This window comes from Polypterus senegalus, chromosome 4, assembly GCF_016835505.1.
Source record: "Polypterus senegalus isolate Bchr_013 chromosome 4, ASM1683550v1, whole genome shotgun sequence".
Classification (NCBI taxonomy): Eukaryota; Metazoa; Chordata; class Cladistia; order Polypteriformes; family Polypteridae; genus Polypterus; species Polypterus senegalus.
The window spans coordinates 111,797,880-111,819,330 of record NC_053157.1 but is presented as its reverse complement, the minus strand read 5'-3'; the positions used below and the strand labels follow the sequence as shown (position 1 = coordinate 111,819,330).

Genomic DNA, 21,451 nt, shown 5'->3' with positions numbered 1-21,451 from the left:
TTCCCGTGTAGGTAGAAGGCTGAAATTTGGCAGGCTCATTCTTACAGCATACTTACAAAAGTTAAGCAGGTTTCATTTCGAAATTCTACATGTAACGGTCATAGCGGTCAACAACGTCCGCCATGTTGAACTTTCTTATTCATGGCCCCATCTTCACGAAATTTGGTACTGAAACCAATGTGCGTACTTATTTCGGTGGTATGACGCCACTGTCAGCCACCATATTGAACTTTCCAACGTCACTAATTCTCCAACTTCCCGTGTAAGTAGAAGGCTGAAATTTGGTATTTATTTCGGTGGTATGATGCCACTGTCGGCCGCCATATTGAACTTTTTAACGGTCTTTGTTACTTATGGGCCCATCTTCAAGAAATTTGGTACGCGGGTTCCCAACGCTAACTGAATCCTACTTACGTACATATATACGTCCATAGCTTGCAGCTCGGTCACCGTGTGAGGCAGCGTTGGGTACCCCATCCCAACGCCTCCCACGTGGTTGGCTGCCTGCCTATATAAGGCCGTCCATCGCTCCAGTCTCTACATTCCCTTCCTTGCTTCGTCTCGGGATTCACGTCTCCCTGCTAACTACATACTTTTTATTTAATCCACGGCTTCTCCGCTGTTTTATTGTTCATTTATTACAATTATAGTTATTGCTTAGGTATTTTATACTTACTTTACATTGTTCAGGTACCCATTTCCTTTATCATTCCAACCGAACCCCCATTAACATGTCTATTGAGGTGATCACCATAGATCAAAGAACTGTCACTTACCGAGTGGTTTCCATGCCCAGAGATGGCACCTGCCTTTTCCATTCTCTTTGTTACATACTGCACGGCCATATCAGGCTCACTCTTGATATCCGGAGGAACATTGTGTCTTATGTATTGAATGACTGGGACAGGTTCAAGGTGTGGACTGATGATGGTACAGGAGATATATATACTACACAGGAGCACTATAAGAGTGAAATGCTTAACACTAGAATTACCAGAGCCTACGAAAAAACTCGTAAATCCGTCCCACCTTAAATCGCTTCTTAAAATTGTTCACAGCTCTCCACCAGCATCTTTTGTCATCTAAATGTGCTGATAAAAATCAGGCTGCAAGCAGTCGGCTATTCCATACCCCCCACCGACTTAGAACGTGCACAAACTTCTCCCAGCTCATGCCTTGATTGATTTTCTGGGAGTGAAGTGGAGTTTTAGAGTGGAAATAATAGATCGTTATTTGGAACAAACACATTTCATGTCTGTTTCGTTTCTACAGTAATCTTGTGTAAACACATTCTTAAAACAGAATCATTTTTTATATTCTACTAGTAGATGACAAAATGTAGGCATAAACTATATAATGTATGAAGCCTGAAGTATCAAAAAAATACTTTCACAAAAGATACAAATTTAACACAACAATTGCGCTTTTATTCAAAAATATAACTACAAAAACCCACCTTAACATGCAACATTGACACTCGTTTATTATGACTGCCTCCGTGGCGCAATAGAATCAGCTACCTACTGGGAATCAAAAGGTCGAGAGTTTGATCCTGCACCTCTCCGTTTTGAGAAGTAAACTGCTCTTAGTCTTACTATTTTAGAATAAAAACATACAGTACATTTGATTTCAGTCTGTAACAGCCGGTGTAATTTATGATATTTGTAAAGGTTAGCTTTGTTTTTGTTTTTTTTTTTTAGTCAGTTTTATTATCTCAGCCGCGTTCACGAACCCAAACACACCCCACCCCCTCATCTGACACTGCTATTTTCACATAGATGCGCTGTAACAGAGGTAAACTCAGCTCACTTCTACATCGGAGCAAGAATGCACATACCATTGCTTGCATACTAAAGTGTCAGCAGGCACTTTTCGTGGCATTACATACATTTTTGAGTATGCCCTCTGCACACTACTTGTGACTTTAGGCTTTAGGAAGTAAGTAAATAAATAAAGGTAAATCGTTTCATAAAATGATTTTTTCAAAACGTCGAATGTTATTTATTTGGCACGGACATGCTCAAAAAATATGTGTGTAATGCCACAAAAAGTGCTTGCCTGCCAAATAAATAACATTCGATGTTTTGAAAAAATCATTTTATTAAACGATTTACCTTTATTTATTTACTTACTTCCTAAAGCCTAAAGCTGTGAACGATTTTAAGAAGCGATTTAAGGTGGGACGGATTTACGAGTTTTTTCGTAGGCTCTGGTAATTCTAGTGTTAAGCCCTTCACCTATGCATCTGCATGTGAGTTGATGGCTGCCGCTGAATTGTTCGGTTGTCGCTTTCAAGTGTACCAAAATGGCCAAATATTTTACACCTTTCGACAACTGCCAATGCCTCTTAAACATCTTAGATTGACAGGTGACGATTTCAGTAGTGGACACTTTGATGTTTATGAATGTTTAAACTCTCAAAAGCTGGATGTGAAGTTATCGATGAAACCGGTTGTATATTTACAATGCTTGACAGATGCCGAATGTCTCTTCAACACAAGTCCTACAAATACTGTCGTAATTGAAACAAACCATGAAACTCAAACCGATTATGACAGCAGCAATCCAAGCTGTGAGATTTGAAATAACATTACTGTTCACATGGCCAACTGTACGTTGTATGCTTAAGAGTAAGCTCAGCGCACAGCTTGGTCATATTACAACCGGAGGGCCGAATTCACAATGTGGTATACAAAGAGATCCTTAACAAATAATTATTGGTATATTTTCCCTCAGTTTAGAAAGGTTTAATTTTCTTCTTAATAAAAATTTTAAGGCAGTACTTTGTCGCTGCGAAGCGCGGGTATTTTGCTAGTATATATATATGACAGCAACACTCATAACAGTGACAAAACAATTATATTGACAATCATGTTATGTTATTTTCAAAAGGTTTCCTTTTCTTTTTTCTTTACTTCTTTAACACACTACTTGTCCACTGCGAAGTGCGGGTATTTTGCTAGTTATATATATATATATATATATAGATACTTTGGCATTATTTGTTATGTTAATTAAGCTTTTATAAAGCTGACCTACAATAATAAGAGCAATGGAATCACAGTATAGAGGGCTTGAACCATTATACCTGTCATTTACCTAAACTGTATATTGTATATACTACTGACTATTACAGTCAAAGACTTCAAGGGACAATTACCAGTAATCTAAAGAGATGGCAATACTTACTCCCTCAGTTACTGAGACATCATATAAATGAACGATGCATGAGATGGTTGAACATTACTAAAGCAATACTTATTTATATGGTAGTTCTGACAGTGATAATTTTGGAATTAAATTTAGTGCACCTTTTTGGGCACTGTTTAGTTGTTAAGAGAATGAGTGATTACATGTGTTTCCATAAAATGTATGTGCATAAACTGAAAAAGCTACAATGAGCCCAATAAAAAGAAAGTTCAGAATGACTAACTAGTTTCATAAATCAGAGTTAAATGTAAATATGGATTAATCAATACTAAATTCTAATACAAAATGTAGTGTTTCGAGTAACATGACTGTATAAAGTCTTTAATTGATAGGTGCTTTATTGCAAGAAAGAAGTCGGTTTAGTTTTATTGAGATGCGGGTGGGAGTACTCTCATGTAGTCATTTTGTAGCAAGACTACAGAGAATTAAAATCGGATTTGCTTTTTTGACTGCCGTCACTAAATTATAGGGACTTGTTAATGCTGAAAGAATACAGTATCCATTCAGGCATTGTAGTCAACAGCTAAATTTTGGAAAACCCTGCGTGGTAGGATTCTCAGCTGCCAAGGGTAGGCCTCATGTTTCTATGATTACCGGGGCAGGAAATGGGACATTTTAGCGGGTAACTTTTTTTTTTTTTTTAAAGGACGAATGCTAACTGAGAAGGAGGGGAAGACAGAAAGGAAGCAGCAAAGCAAAAGGCTCAACTATGGAAGACGGCAAAGGCAGATTTCACATAAGGACATCTGCTATTTGTGTGGTGGCCACCCAGAAGAAAATAAACATTGATGGTTCTCCGGATGATCCCATTGGTGAGTCAGACTCACTCTTTATTCTTCGGGATAACAAGAAAGCAACCATATCCACCTACTGACTGTTTTTCTCACATCATTCATCAAGAACTTTAAGACAGGATATACATCATCACTTCACCCTGTGTTTAATCATTCCCTTTCTTATTTTTCTCTTTTTGACGTTTGTATATCAGACCACTGATTATGATGTTCGTGGGAAATGGGATCACAAAACGAGCACTTTTTATGCACAGGTGTAAACACTGGTTTCTTGAATACAATATACATTCATATTTAATCAATTTTACCTATCATCGGGGTTTCATTTGAGTATTGGCGGGAGTGGGAGAGGGAAGAGGGATCAAGGATCAAATATTTTTAGTGCTAATATATTTTCGAACATCATCCACATCCCTTGTGGGTGGTGAAGTGTAGCGATCTTACCTTTTATAAGGCAATTCCAGGTTTACCTTGAAACATTAAGATACTCCGCTTGAAGACCTATTAACTCTAAAAGCTAAAGAACATTTAACTTTTATTTAACAAAATATTTAATACAATATATCTGATTACAGTCTGAAAAAATACTAATTTCATTGCTTTTCCAGTATTTACTGCAGACAATTTGCTTTTCATTAGAGAAAAAAATTCACTGACTTTTGCTTATTTTGAAAAATGGGGTGAACCTTTAGAACACAGCTCAGTTGAACTGGTCTCTGATGGTGCCAAACAAACAAACAAAACAAACTGCATTTCGGGTTCTAAAGATACTGCTTAATATTTTTGTGACATACTGGATAAAGTATATGGTACTATTTTATAAAAATATGAAAGTTAATACAGTACACCTGAAATAACTAAGCACTCAACTGCTCCATGTGGAGAGGTTACACGATGACTGCCACAACATTCTAGTGGACTGGAGCATGAACAGAAGCAATTTGCTGATGACTTCATTTTGAAGGAGGTTGGTTAACTAAACTATTACTATATAAGTTTAAATGTCATCAGTGACAACAGATGGCTTTTAGTTACTTTATTGGAATGAAAACCTGTAGCCACCATGGTCTTCCTTCAACTACAGAAAAAATAAACTTAGTTTTAAGCGTTCTGAACTGCCAGCATCTTAAAATATAGCTATAGTAATCTCTGTTACTTTCATCAGGTCTAGAAAGAGTGCAAAGAAATAAAAAGTGACATGCATTAAACATACATCATAAATCTCACTCTCTTACTGTTCTGCTGAAAAGTTAAAAAAAATCAAGACTAGAAGCATCTTCTATTTTTTTGGTAAAATTGCCTAAAATTTATGACATGAATTGTTTTGCAGATAAGAACTGACATCATTCATAATCATATAATATACTGCACCTGCAACTGGATAGACTCAGAATAGGCCAAAACATTTGCATATATAATATAACAACACAATATACATACATCTATACATACTAAATACTAGTTCTTTTAAACATTAAATCTCCAATTGTGGTAGCACTACCTTTTTGTTCACTACAAAAAGGTTAAATTCGTGAATTTTTTTTTAGTAGAATAGATTAATTTGCTAATCTATAGTGCATGCAGATATCTTGTAGATCATCACAGCACCAAATTTTAAAAACATTTTGTATTTTTTTAAACAATGGCTAATTCAAAACGATAACTATGTTCCATTACTAAAACACTCAAACAATACTGCACCCAGCCAACCAGCAAACAAAGGAATAATCAAAACATAAGGACATCTGCATAAGTGCAAAATTTGCAAATTTATAGCGATAGATCATCAGACCCTAATTAAGTACATACCTACATTAAATGTCTTGATCATTTTAAATTTTCAAAATATCTTAAATTTATCAAATATGTTAAAATCTAAGCAAATAAAATATAAATACATTGAGAATTTCATGTTTAACATACACCAGTAAACACGTAGCAGAAGTAGCTGCAATTAAAAAAAATGGAAATGTTAGAGCACCCTCTTGTGGCAAAGATAAATACATTTCTTATCAGGATACAATTAAATATTGTAATACTGCATAAGAAATTCACACAAAAAACATTGTTTCCATACCTTAATTGCTTACTTTTTATGTACTTTATGTGTCAACAGAATTTGGTAAATTACTTCTCGTTTGGTAATTCATTTTTTTTATTGAACAGAGAATGTATTTAACATCTCAACATGAAATTGTATATTTATTCTAAATACTAACTATGGGGAATGCCACTAGAATACACCTTCTGAAAAATGTAATTTTCACTGAATGGCTTACAATAGCATCTATAAGAAAACTATATTATAATGATGGTGAAAAAAAAGTCTTTACCTATATTTACAATAGATCCTCCTTGTTGTAGCATGCCTCTAAGAGCATACTTGCAGGTCAACATAGATCCTAGAAGATTTGTATGCAGCTGAGCCAGTATGTCTTCTATCTTGGTTCGAAGCAACAGGCTGTCCCTAAAAGTACAATGACATGTTACTTAAAGACCTGTCTAAATTTCACCAAACTAAAAAAAAAAAAAAAATAAAGCACCTGTTATTAATCATTCTTTAATTCCTTAAATTGATTTGCAAAACAAACAAAACCAAGGCTCATCTTTTGATGTCTGTGCTACTAAGTCAAATTGAAGGTAAGACCATTTGGCATACGTTGTATGCTTGCCCGGCGGCATGGTGGTGCAGTGGGTAGCGCTGATGCCTCGCAGTTAGAAGAGCCGGGTTCGCTTCCCGGGTCCTCCCTGCGTTGAGTTTGCATGTTCTCCCCGTGTCTGCGTGGGTTTCCTCCCACAGTTCAAAGACATGCAGGTTAGGTGCATTGGCTATTCTAAATTGTCCCGTGTGTGTGTGTGTGTGCATATGTGTGTACGCTCTGCGGTGGGCTGGCACCCTGCCCAGGGTTTGTTTCCTGCTTTGCGCCCTGTTGGCTGAGATTGGCTCCAGCAGACCCCTGTGATCCTGTAGTTAGGATATAGCAGGTTGGAAAATGAATGGATGGATGTAGGCTTGCCTGCTCTTTGCCAGAAAGAGATAAGTATTTATTTCCACCAAAAAAAAATGATACAGATATCTACTTCAAGACACACTATACTTTGCAAGTCCTATGTGTTTTAAAATGTCTACAATGATCTTTAGAATGTCAGACTTCTCGCTTTAAATTAACAGCTATATTCTATTTTATTTAGTTACTTCAGAGTTTAAATACTGTCCTACGACAGCCTTCTCACCTTGTCCCAGATGCTACCTTGATGAACTGGACAAAAAGCTGATGCAGAAAAAGGATGGATAACTTTCAATACTTTTATCATGGTATTTCTTAATCTTTTTGCTTAATGGGAAAACAGCTTTACCAAAGTCACGCCTTATGGTTTTCAGTATTAAATGTATATACAGTTGAGTGATTATTAATAAGTATATGTATGTTTTTGCATCTAGAATGTCTATATTATTTTTCGCTTGAAAAAGGAAATTGACAGTAATGGACACATCAATCTGCTTTAATGGTTTGTATGCTCTTCTCATTAATTTTCAAACCTGGTAGCACATTTTATCTTTTTCATTTTTAGCAATATTAATTTCTAACTGCCTTTGGTCTTTTTTAATTTTCTTTTAAACATTTGCTCTTTATTCCTTAGTGGTCATGCATTCAGCATTAAGATGCTTTTTCTTTATGAACCTGATCCATCTTTTTAAAATAACTTCTGCCTTATCGCAATAATTATTTAGAATACATGTTGCATTAGCCATTTTTAATTTCCATTAAAAAAAATTACTCATTTTATGTAAACTCACATTCAGATCACTTGTGACATGCATCTAACACAAAAGGTACTGACTAACTTCTGGGAATCTTTTCTTAATGAGGATAGGAAGAATTGACAAAACCTGCTATACACATACATTATCTGTAACCGTTTACCTCTCTCACTGTTCATATTGAACCTCACGTATTCAACCCTAAGGACTTCTAACAAATGTCTGCTTTGCTGGCTGAGACTGTTTTTTACTTTCAATGGTTTACTTCAATCCAGTTCACCAGCAATACAAGACTTTCACAAAAACATCCTTTTGAGACCTTAAAGGACCACAGTTACGTAAAGGACAAGTAATGATCAATTGTTGTGTTCAGCTTGCAAGTAACATATTCAATGTCACTGTCAGAATTAAGTTTTTACTTTAAAAATCATATGTATTTCCATACTAACGAATAGCAGCAAATATAAGCAATACACAACATTATACAACCTAATGGGCCATGCAGTCTTCATTCTTCCCCTAGATGACATTTTTCCATTGGTCCAGTTTCTTAAATACAAATACTCATTTGGAAAAATGATGATTTCTGTCCTGACAGCGAATTCCTTTTTAAACTGTACAGCATATAAGCTGATAGAAAGCTCCATTAAGATGTCCATTTATTTTACAAGTCAGCTGAGCTCTTTACAAAAGTCAGAAAAGTTACTGGAAGCTCCATTTTTTGCAACAAAAGCTGCAGCTGAACTAAATGGAGAGAACTCTTAAAAAAAAAGACTAATAAGGCAGCCACTGTGCTCTCTTTCTTGCCTAAATTAAATGCACACAACTGGCTTTATTTCTGCTAACAGAGGAGACAGTTTACTAATCCATTATCACCAAATCAATGTCAGTACCCACAGAAATCAAAAGATACAATAAGCTGCAATCAGGCTGGCTATGCAAAACACTCTGAGGTCCTACTTCACTTTCAAACTAGGTAAAATACTCTGAATCCTGCATTGCCTTTAAGCTTTCTTAGAATACCACTTCTGTTCATCATGACAACACTTTCAGGCTTTGGCCTGCTACCCAAAATCTGTCAGTTGAAAAGGTTAAAGCATCTCCAATACAATCCACCACCCTACATTGGAATAAGCAAGTTTTAATTATTTTAAATTTACTTGACTGCTCCTTAACTTCTTTCACACCTAGAAGTTTGCCCCATGTACACCTTAAAAACCTTCCAACAGCAGGCTGAAGTCATTATTCCAAATTTAAGTATAACTGGAGTTTTTTGGGCGGAACTAATAACACTTAAATTTCTTAATTGATAGATCCTAAAAATTCTACAGCGTCCACGTTCTAAATTCAAAAAAGATGAGGCACATTGGTCATTTAAGCCAATGGGTATCGTATGCTTTTCATATTAGATGGTTAATTACTAATTATTTTGGAATTTCTTATTCTGTCAAGTAATAAAATTTGACTGTATACAAATGCGAATGGGAGGTTAAATAGTCCTAAAGTTCTGCTGGAATTGTGTTGTCACATAAAAAAACAAAGCTTGTTTAAAATGCAGAGCAAACACCATGCAGTGCAATATTCTAAAAGGAAAATATTCAAAATGTAAAAAAGTAACAGAAGAAAAGAATAAAATAAGAAAAGAATAAAATAAAACTCTAAAGTAATTTGGAAAATTTTGTAGCATTGCTTACTGTAGGCAAAGTTTATCAGTTATCACTAAATGTATATATGATGACCCCCAAGTAAACAATATATCAAATATGAGCTACCAGATGGAAAAACTAAAAACAATCATTGAAAAATTCAAAACAACAAAAATGAGCAACTTAAGTATGCACTTTCAGCCTGAACTCATTCTCTGTACTTAAATTATGCAGGGAATAAAAAAAAAAATTTTAAAAAATCAGATTGGACACTATAAGCAAAGAAGCAGTCACTTTGACTAGGTTATACTGAAATAGCCAAACTTTGCAACAAGCATCCCAGAGCCAGCTAGCAGACTAATAACTCATCTTTATGTGACATAGAAGTTCTTTCAGAACTCCTCTAACAAAATTTGAGAAAACAAAAGATTCTAGCACTGAACTATAGTATATAGCTTCCTGTAAGAAACAAAACTTTGAAAAGGCATTTTATTTCTTCTTACTAGCAAAATACCCGTGCTTCGCTGCAGAGAAGCAGTGTGTTAAAGAAGTTATGAAAAAGAAAAGGAAATATTTTTAAAATAACGTAACATGATTGTCAATGTAATTGTTATATATAAACACACACACACATATACATTGTCACGCATGCGCGAGTAGGAGACCGCGGACGGATTCGAACGCACCTGGGGACACATTCGCCGGCAGGAATGGCGGGGTACTAACTTTCTTCCTCTGCTTCCTCATAGGAGAAAGGACCTTCCTTCACCATAAGCCGGGTTTTGACCGCAGTACGATACTTCCGCACTTCCTCCGCCATCTTGTCCTGACGTCATCAATCCCATCCTCCCTCACAGTCCTTCCCAGCATTCCTCCACTTACGGCTCCTCCCTAATAAAATGGCCGCCGACGCCATTATACGGCGTCGCGCATATGAACTGTTTTGTTTGTATTTTGACCTGGTTTTTTTCTTTATTGTGGATCGTCTGCAATATACAGAGCCAGAAAACCCCAAACCTTTGTGCTGTCTCCTTCTGAATCTGTTACAGTGGCGTAGTCGGCAGGATAGAAGATCTTTGGGAATGACAGAAGAACAGGACCTGAATACCGTGCTGCAGGGAATGAATGCCCAACTCCAGGCCCTGCAGCAAGCGCAAGCCGCTACTACTCGGGAGTTGGAGGCTACGAAGGCCAGGCTGGCAGAGGCTCAAAGAGTGAGCCCAGACCCGCCCAAACTGACGCCTCCCCCTCTGGTGCCTATGACAGAGGCAGATGACGTCGAGTCTTACCTCGGCATATTTGAACGGACGGCCACCCGGGCGAGTGGCAGCAGTCCGAGTGGGCGTCCATTCTGGCCCCTTACCTGAAGGGACCTGCGCAGCGGGCCTATCATTACCTCCCTGAGGAGGAGGCCGCGAACTACGACCTCCTCAAACCAGAGATCCTGGCCCGCTACGGCATCAGCCCGGGCCAGCAGGCAGCAGAGTGGCAGAACTGGCAGTTTGAACCTGAAAAGCCTGCCCGTGCCCAGGCGTTCGAGTTCTGGGGCAAGATGGGGCGCTGGCTTCGGCCAGAAGGACCCCAGGCTCGGAGAGTAGTCGAGCAGGTGGCTTGTGAAGGCCTGGTGAACGCAATGCCCAGTTCCCTCGCCCAGCAGGTCCAGAGGCACCCCTATAAGGACATGCCGGGTCTTCTGGACGTCCTGGAGCGTCAGCTCGCGGTCCTCCGAGTCGGGGGGTCAGAAAGGTCTGCTCGTGGGAACCGACAGGGACGGGCGGCCACACCCGAGCCCCCTCGACGCACTGCGGAAGCGCCGTCAAGGCCTAAAGAAATGGCGGCTTCGCCGCGCTGTTACAAGTGTGGTGGGACCGGCCATTTGCTGCCAACCTGTCCTCTCAACACCACGGCGGAGCCCATGGACTGCACCTGGACAACAACAGAAAGGTACTGTACCCCATCGCAACCCTTGGCGACTCCGAACATGGGAGTGGTGTTATTAAATGGGCACGCGGTGGTGGCTTTGTTTGACTCCGGCAGCAACATTACCATTGTGGCTTGCCGTTTTGTGTTACCGCGACAGTGGCTGAAACAGCACCTATTGGTCACTTGTGTACATGGGGGGACCAAGTCATATCGTTCCGCGCAATGCTATATCACCTGGAAGGGGGAGTTAACTCACTTGATGGTCGCCGTGTTGCCCGAACCCCTATCCGGTGATTCTGGGACAAGACTGGTCGAAAAAGAATTGCGGTAAGACACCTGCCACTCCCGGGGCCTCGTTGGATCTAGTTGTGAGGGGGAAAGGCACCCCTCCTGCGGTCTCCACGCCATGCTCAGGGGCAGGCCCTAGTGGTGCGGGCGCTTCGGGGGACGTTTCCGCGGCAACGGACCCTGACCCGGAAGACTCCGCCGGGGAAGGGACTAGCCAGGTAACTCTTCCAGTGCCCAGGTCACAAGACCTTCTCGGTAGCCTGGACCATCAATTTCGGTCCACGCTGGCCTCATTTAAGAGGGAACAGTGGAATGACGATTCCCTGCGCTTTGCCCGGAATGCGGTAGTTCTGCCAAACAGCTCACAAGCCGACGGTTCCACACCGCGTGAGCCCTTTTTTGTTCTCGAAAAAACAATCTGTTGTACCGAGTGGCGACCCATGAGGGCGAGGTGCGGAAGTTGCTGCTAATTCCGCGTACCTTCTGGCGGGAGATATGCGAGTTAGCTCACGCTCACCTCCTTGGCGCCCATCTCGGGGCCGAAAAGACGCTGGAGAGAATTAAGTTCCGATTTTATTGGCCTGGGATTAACGAGAAGGTCCGGCGTTTCTGCCAATCCTGTCCGGAGTGTCAGACCCGCCAGATTCCTAGAAGGGACCGCGCTCCTCTCGTCCCTATTCCCCTGATTGATGTCCCTTTTGATAGAATAGGGGTCGACTTAGTAGGACCCTTGGAGCCCTCAACCGTGGCCATAAATACATATTAGTCATGGTGGATTACGCCATCCGGTACCCAGAGGCGGTTCCCCTGCGCTCCGCTAATACTAAAAGCATCACACGGGAATTAGTCAGTTTATTTTTCAGAGTGGGCATACCCAAGTAAGTCCTCACGGACCAGGGTACACCCTTTACTTCGGATACGTTTAGGGAAGTGGCCAGATTACTGAGAATAAAGCACCTGAAAGCGTCTGTCTATCACCCGCAGACTGACGGGCTGGTGGAAAGGCCCGGAGTTCCGCCCAGGAGACCGAGTTATGGTGCTCGTTCCTACCTCCCACTCCAAGTTGCTTGCTCACTGGCAAGGGCCTTACGAAGTTAAGGAAAGAAAAGGACTTGTCGACTATTTGGTGAAACAGCCCAATCGTCGACCGAGCGACAGGATCTATCATGTCAACTTATTAAAACCATGGAAAGATAGGGAGGAGCTTCCCGGCTCCCATAGATCACTCTCCCTCTTCACATGCACGACTGCCCTTAACCTCGGCGAAGAGCTAAACCCCAAGCAGCGGCAGGAGTTAACCCAAACACTCCGAGCCGTCCCCGAAGTAGTGAGCGAGTCGCCCGGCCGGACCTCGCTGATTGCCCATGACATAGAAACGGACCCCGGGGTAATCGTCCGGGAGAGGCCCTATAGACTCCCGGAGGCAAAACGCACGGAGGTGGAATTAGAGGTGCAACGAATGTTGGACATGGACATAATTGAGGAAAGCCATAGCTCCTGGTCCAGCCCTATCGTCCTCGTGTCCAAGCCAGACGGCTCCTGGAGATTTTGTAACGACTTTAGACGTCTGAATCAAGTCTCCAAATTCGATGCCTACCCAATGCCCGTATTGGCGATCTCCTTGGCTGGCTGGAGTGCGGCTCGATACTTGACTACTCTTGACATTACGAAGGGTATTGGCAAATTCCCTTAGCGGCATCCGCGAAAGAAAAAGCGGCCTTTAGCCCCTAAGCGGGCACTGGCAATACAAGGTTCTCCCATTTGGGCTGCACGGGGCCCCGGCGACTTTCCAACGTCTGGTAGATAGAGTGCTGAAGCCCCACCAGTCCTATAGTGCCGCCTACCTGGATGACATCCTCATCTATTTCGGCACCTGGGAGGAGCATCTATTGCAGGTCACAGCTGTCCTCAAAACACTAGCTAAAGCCGGCCTCCGCATCAATCCTCGGAAATGTTATTTTGGCTTAAAGGAGGCCAAGTATTTAGGCTACCTCGTGGGACGGGGACAGGTGAGACCACAGTGTTCAAAAGTTAAAGACATCTTGGAATGGCCCGTCCGAATACCAAGAGGCAGGTGCAGGCTTTCTTGGGGCTAGCGGGGTACTACCGCCGGTTCGTTCCCCGTTTCTCCGCAAGAGCAGCACCCTTGACCAATTTGACAAAGAAGGGCGCTCCCTTATATGTAGTGTGGACCAACAAGACTGAACATGCATTCAGTGACCTAAAGAAGGCCCTAACGTCGGCATCTGTATTGAGGACGCCCGATTTTGGGCTCCCTTTTATACTCCAGACCGATGCTTCGGAAACAGGCCTGGGCGCCATGTTGAGCCAAAGCGTCGATGGTGTTGAACACCCTGTAATGTATCTAAGCCGAAAACTGATGGACCGGGGGACAGGGAGACCCGGTATGCGGCAGTGGAGAGGGAGGCCTTGGCCATTAAGTGGGCAGTGACCCATCTCCGTTATTACCTGCTGGGTCGCGAATTCACTCTGGTGACTGATCACGCTGCACTTCAGTGGATGTCCCTACATAAAGAGTCAAATCCGTGGGTCACCAGGTGGTTTCTGGATTTACAGCCGTATAAGTTCACTGTCACTTATCGGCGGGGCACCCTTCAGGCCAATGCCGATGCCCTCTCTCGTATTCACGACCTCTCGGTTAGGTCCGCCCGACCTGATGGTCTTGGGCTAAGGGGATCATGTCACGCGAGTAGGAGACCGTGGGCCAGTTGAGCGCACCTGGGGACACATTCGCCGGCAGGGAATGGCGGGGTACTAACTTTCTCCCTCTGCTTCCTCATAGGAGAAAGGACCTTCCTTCACCAGAAGCCGGGTTTTGACTACAGTACGATATTTCCGCCCTTCCTTCGCCATCTTGTCCTGACGTCATCAATCCCATCCTCCCATGGCCGCCGACGCCATTATACGGCGTTGCGCATATGAACTGTTTTGTTTGTATTTTGACCTGGTTTTTTTATTTATTGTGGATCATCTGCAATATACGGGGCCGGAAAACCCCAAACCTTTGTGCTGTCTCCTTCTGAATCTGTTACAACATATACATATACACATATCTACATATATACACATACATATACACACACATATACACACACATATACATATAAACATACATACAGATAAACATACATATATACACACACAGACACATATATATACACAGATCTACATATATATATACACATACATACACACACATATATACATATATATATAAATATATATATATATACATATATACACATATACATACTGTATACATATATATACATATATACACATATACATACACATATATATATATATATATATATATATATATATATATATATATATATATATATATATATATATATATATATAGTATATAGCAAAATCCCTGCGCTTCGCTACTGTTTTATTGTTCATTTATTACGATTGTTATAGTTATTGTGTAGCTATTTGAGACTTACTTTACTGTTCAGGTACCCATTTCCTTTATTTAATCCGCGGCTTGTATGTTATTTTTTGTTTGTTTATTACGATTATAGATATTTATTGATTCCCTTCTTTAGCTGACTGCCTGCTCATATAAGGCGCTTCGCTGGTTTTTTGTGAAGCAGCCTTTACACAGCTTCTCCGCTATTTTATAAACGAATGACATATAAGGCCATCCTTTTTCCTTGCTTCGCCAAGGAAGCTGCCTTTTTATTTAATCCACAGGTTCTCCGCTGGTTTATTATTCATTTATTACGATTGTTATAGTTCTCTTTATATAGCACGTTGTCAGTTCAGCACTCTGGTTGTAATATGACGAAGCTGCGTGAGCTCAATCTTGAGAATGCAACGTATAGTTGTCCAGGAGAAAAGCAATCTTGCCTGAAATCAATGGCAACCTTTTGTAGGGTCTGTCCCTGAGACTTATTACTTGTCATCGCGAAGCAGAGCCTTACTGGAAATTGGAGGCATGTGAATTGAAATGGGAGATCAGAGGGTATAACGGTGATGCAAGGAATACATTGAGTGTGGAGACACTCTAGAGACAGCATGCGTATTAACTTGTGGATTTTTCTGTGAGTATTTGGTGGCAACGTGACGAAGTCACTTCCACAAGACCACGTTAGCTGTGGAGCTCAGCTCGGAGTATATTCTTTTCCAACCTTGTCAATTGTGTAATGCGTTTTTTGAACAGGTTTGATGCATCGAAGTGATCACTCGTACTGCGTTCAGTCAGTTCACATGAGCTGCTCTCTTCTGTGATGTTGCGATGTCCACAGCTTTATTTAAATGTTAGCTAAGATCCGGCACTTAAGCTTCTTGCTACAGCAATTTTAACTCTGTTACAAAGTGATCCAAAGTCTCGTTTATACCTTGTGTCTTCTCATTAAACTTGTATCTCGCGAATAAAGTATTCGATGAAGGCATGACAAATGGCAGCGGGAGCGTGTCCATAAACTTACAGTTTACACCGTGCTTTGTTTCCGCAGTAGCTGCACTTATGAATAAGCGTGTATGCGTTTTTCTTCAGCGCTCATTGGAGCTCTTCCTTGTTTTCTACATACTGCGTTCACAGTCACTTCACGTGATTACATGCGAGGCGTGATGATGTGACACGCAACTCCGCCCCCCACGGCCATAAAGCTAAAGTCCATTACAGTATATGGAGAAAAATAGGTTCCAGTTAAGACCATTACGCATAGAATTTCGAAATGAAACCTGCCCAACTTTTGTAAGTAAGCTGTAAGGAATGAGCCTGCCAAATTTCAGCCTTCTACCTACACAGGAAGTTGGAGAATTAGTGATGAGTGAGTGAGTCAGTCAGTCAATCAGTGAGGGCTTTGCCTTTTATTAGTATACTAGCAGAATACCCGCGCTTCGCAGCGGAGAAGTAGTGTGTTAAAGAAGGTACCAAAAAGAAAAGGAAAAAATTTAAAAAATAACGTAACATGGTTGTTAATGTAACTGTTTTGTCATTGATATGAGTGTTGTTCTCCTATCTATCTATCTATATATGTATATATATGTTGTTCTCCTATCTATCTCTATATATATATCTATCTCTCTCTCTCTCTCTCTATATATATATATATATATATATATATATATATATATATATATATATATATATATATATATATATATATATATATATATATATACCTATACCCGCGCTTGGCAGCGGAGAAGTAGGGTGTTAAAGAAGGAAAGAGAAAGAAAAGAAAACATTTTAAAAATAACGTAACATGATTGTCAATGTAATTGTTTTGTCACTGTTATGAGTGTCGCTGTGATATATATATATATATATATATATATATATATATAGAGCAAAATACCCGCACTTCGCAGCGATGTCATGTGTTAAAGAAGTTATGAAAAAGAAAAGGAAACATTTTAAAAATAATGTAATTGTTTTGTGTATTTGGCGGCAGTGTCACGAAGTTGTTTACGGTAGCTGCATCAGAAAATGTACCACGACGTCTGACACGCCTCCTTTTTACTGTTTTCTCACAGCTTGGATTGCTGCTGTCATATATACATATACACACATACACACATATATATATATATATATATATACTATAAAATACCAGCTTCACAGGAGAAGTAGTGTGTTAATGAAGCAATGAAAAAGAAAAGGAAACATTTTGAAAATAACGTAACATGATTGTCAATGTAATTGTTTTGTCACTGTTGTGAGTGATGTTGTCATATATATATATATATATATATATATTTACACACATAAACATATATATACATATCTATACATATACACATATATACATACATAAATATATCTACATATATACACATACATATACATACACACATACATACATACACACACATATATACACACAAATACATACATATATACATACATACACACACACATATATAAACATACTAGCAAAATACCCGCGCTTCACAGCGGCGAAGTACTGCATTAAAATTTTTATTAAGAAGAAAATTAAACCTTTTTAAACTGAGGGAAAATATGCCAATAATTATTTGTTAAGGATCTCTTTGTATACAATGTTGTCAGTTCGCCCTCCGTTGTAACATGACCAAGCTATGCGCTGAGCTTACTCTTGAGCATGTAACTTACAGTTGGCCAAGTGAACAGTAATCTTGTCTCAAATGTCACATCTTGGATTGCTGCTGTCATAATCGATTTGAGTTTCATGGTTTGTTTCAATTACGACAGTATTTGCAGGATTTGTTGTGTTGAAGTGACATTTGGCATCTGTCAAGCGTTGTAAGCACACAACCGGTTTTATTGATAAAATCACATCCAGCTTTTGAGAGTTTAAACATTCATAAACATCAAGTGTCCACTACTGAAATCGTCACCTGTGAATCTAAGATGTTTAAGAGGCATTGGCGGTTGTCGAAAGGTGTAAACTATTTGGCCATTTTGGTACACTTGAAAGCGACAACCGAACAATTCAGCAGCAGCCATCAACTCACATGCAGAACCATAGGTGAAGGGCTTAAGCATTTCACTCTTCTAGTGCTCCTGTGTAGTATAATTATCTCCTGTGCTGTAATCAGTCCACACCTTGAACCTGTCTCAGTCATTCAATACATAAGACAGAATCTTCCTCCGGATATCAAGAGTGAGCCTGATATGGCCGTGCAATATGTAACAAAGAGAATGGAAAAGGTAGGTGGTATCTCCGGGCATGGAAACCACTCGGTAAGTGACAGTTCTTTGATCGATGGTGATCATCTCGATAGACATGGTAATGGGGGTTGGAATGATAAAGGAAATGGGTACCTGAGCAATGTAAAGTAATTGTAAAATACCTATACAATACCTATAATTGTAATAAACAAACAATAAAACAACGGAGAAGCCGTGGATTAAACAAATTAGGGCTGTAGTTATCAGTAGGGAGATGTGAATCCCGTGGCGAAGCAAGGAAGGGAATGTAGAGACCGGAGCGACGGACAGTCTTATATAGGCAGGTAGCAAGCCAACAACGGGAGGCGTTGGGATGGGGGACACAACGCCACCTCACGCGGAGAGCGAGGTGCAGGCTATGGACGTATATATGCGTAAGTAGGATTCAGTTAGCATTGGGAACCCGTGTACCAAATAACTTGAAGATGGGCCCATAAGTAACAAAAACTGTTGAAAAGTTCAATATGGCGGCCGACAGTGGCATCATACCACCAAAATAAGTACGTACATTGGTTTCGGTTAGTGCAGGGAAGCCGCCTACCAAATTTTGAGAAGATGGGGCCATAAATAAGAAAGTTCACCATGGCAGACGTTGTTGACCGTTATGACCATTACGCATAGAATTTCGAAATAAAACCTGCTTAACTTTTGTAAGTAAGCTGTAAGGAATGAGCCTGCCAAATTTCAGCCTTCTACCTACATGTGAAGTTGGAGAATTAGTGATGTTGGAAAGTTCAATATCTCGGCTGACAGTGGCATCATACTAACGAAATAAGTACGGACATCGGTTTCCGTTAAAAGTTCAATATGGCAGCCGACAGTGGCATCATATCACCGAAATAAGTACCAAATTTCAGCCTTCTACCTACACGGGAAGTTGGAGAATTAGTGACGTTGGAAAGTTTAATATGGTGGCTGACAGTGGCATCATACCACCGAAATAAGTATGTACATTGGTTTCGGTTAGCGCAGGGAAGCCGCCTACCAAATTTCGTGAAGATGGGGCCATGAATAAGAAAGTTCAATATGGCGGACGTTGTTGACCGTTATGACTGTTACGCGTAGAATTTCAAAATGAAACCTGCTTAACTTTTGTAAGTAAGCTGTAAGGAATGGGCCTGCCAAATTTCAGCCTTCTACCTACACGGAAGTTGGAGAATTAGTGACGTTTGGAAAATTCAATATGGCGGCCGACAGTGGCATCATACCACCGAAATAAGTAAGTACATCGGTTTCGGTTAGCGCAGGGAAGACGCCTACCAAATTTCGTGAAGATGGGGCCATAAATATGAAAGGTCAACATGGCGGACGTCGTCGAACGTTATAGACCGTTACGCGTAGAATTTCGAAATGAAACCTGCTTAACTTTTGTAAGTAAGCTGTAAGGAATAACCCTGCCAAATTTCAGCTTTCTACCTACATGGGAAGTTGGAGAATTAGTGATGAGTCAGTGAGTGAGTGAGTGAGTGAGTGAGGGCTTTGCCGTTTATTATTATAGATACATACATATCTACATATATACACACACAGCTATTTCGTATCAGTGCAATACGCTGCTTGTTAAAATGGGTAACTCCCACTCTTACGTGCAAGTCTGCGTGGATATTATGAACTATCGTATTTGTTCAAGTTCTATTTAAATTTTAAATAGAAGGAATTTTTATTTAGTCGACAGAAATATCTTTGGTAGGAATGGTAAAAACAGACAGGAATATTATTCCTGAATAAATCAACTCAAACCTTAAACAACTTATAATATTTTGCTCTCCATAAAAACATATCCTGTCTAAATTATACAAGTTAGAAATAAAGTAAACATTAAAAGAACAAACATTCAAATTTCTTTACTCTTATGTAATTTTATATAAAAAATAAACTTAGATTTTAAATATCCCAAAAGATTTTGCTCTCCATAAAAATATATCCTGTCAAAATTATACAAATTCAAATATGAACATGCTGCATAACAAAACCTGGAAATATAAATAAAATGTGTTCCTTTCAGCAATAACAAATCAAATCATTCAGTTGTATTTGCTCATATGTGATTTTAGAGCTGGACGCCTGGCATCTTTTTTTGGCAACAAATTCGTTTCTGTTTGCTGTGAGGTTCTGTGTTGTGGAGATTCTCAGGATGGATTGCAGGTGCTCATCCGTGAGGTAACTCCTGTGTGCTGTTTTGTTAGTCTTTATCACTGAGAAGAGCTTCTCACACAGATATGTGCTACCAAACATGCACAAGGTTCGAGCCGCATGTAGACAGACTTTTTTTGTTCTTCAAAGTCACCAAAGCGCCGTGCAAACTCAGTGCGCTCAGTTTATCAGCAAAGTGCGTATTTGGGAACACCGTAGTGACGACTTGGTTTAACATTACTTGGCAACAGGGAAAGTGGGGCAAGGTGTACTGGTGCATTTGTGTCTCCCATAAAAGCAGCTTCACTTGAAATCACTTTGTGATTGTGCACGGGTAAAAACGTCCGCTGAAGTGTCAGGTTCTTATTTAATTATTCTGCTTTCTGTATCTTCTGCATTGCATTCAGGTTACCCTGATGTTTTGTGTCATAGTGCCGTCTTAGATTAAATTCTGTAATTACAGCCACATTAGCTCCACAAATGAGACACACGGGTTCAGTAAACATATACTCAGCCTCCCATCGGTTTTAAAGGCTCTATTTTCAGAATGAACTTTTCTCTCCAGCATCGTGTGAGTTAGCTTCGCAATAACTTGCAGCATCATAAGCTAGACTTGATTAACGCGGTAAGTGTTCGGCAAGGCAGCTGAAGCGCTGCATTATGGGATCTGTAGTTTATTGTGTTACCAGCGCTTCAAATACCTGGGCCATTAATAACAATAATACAGTATATAAAATGATCTCGCGGGCCGGATATAATTACACGCCAGGCCGGATGTGGCCCGTGGCCCTTGAGTTTGACAAATATGGACTAAATAGAACTTGAAAAGATATATTTTTGAAATGTGATCGCACAATTCAGATAGAGTTGACGCGCACTACAGCCTGCATCCTCCCCTCGCTCTTACTTTTTTACCGTTCATCTAATGAATACACTGAGTATGGCTTTACCAAAACAATCATTGATGGCGAATAAAGTATCCATTATTCGTGTATGTAGATCA

At 40.2% G+C, this 21,451-nt stretch overlaps 1 protein-coding gene across 4 annotated transcripts in view; it reads right to left on the bottom strand.

The window, feature by feature from the left end:
• The window catches only part of cbr4 (carbonyl reductase 4), a 105,649-nt gene that overhangs the window by 14,760 nt on the left and 69,438 nt on the right, over positions 1–21,451 (bottom strand). For all 4 annotated transcript variants that reach the window (XM_039751170.1, XM_039751169.1, XM_039751172.1 and 1 more), the window contains exon 4: positions 6,338–6,471. In XM_039751170.1, the coding sequence (XP_039607104.1) occupies positions 6,338–6,471 (134 nt within the window). The remainder of the gene's footprint in view (positions 1–6,337; positions 6,472–21,451) is intronic.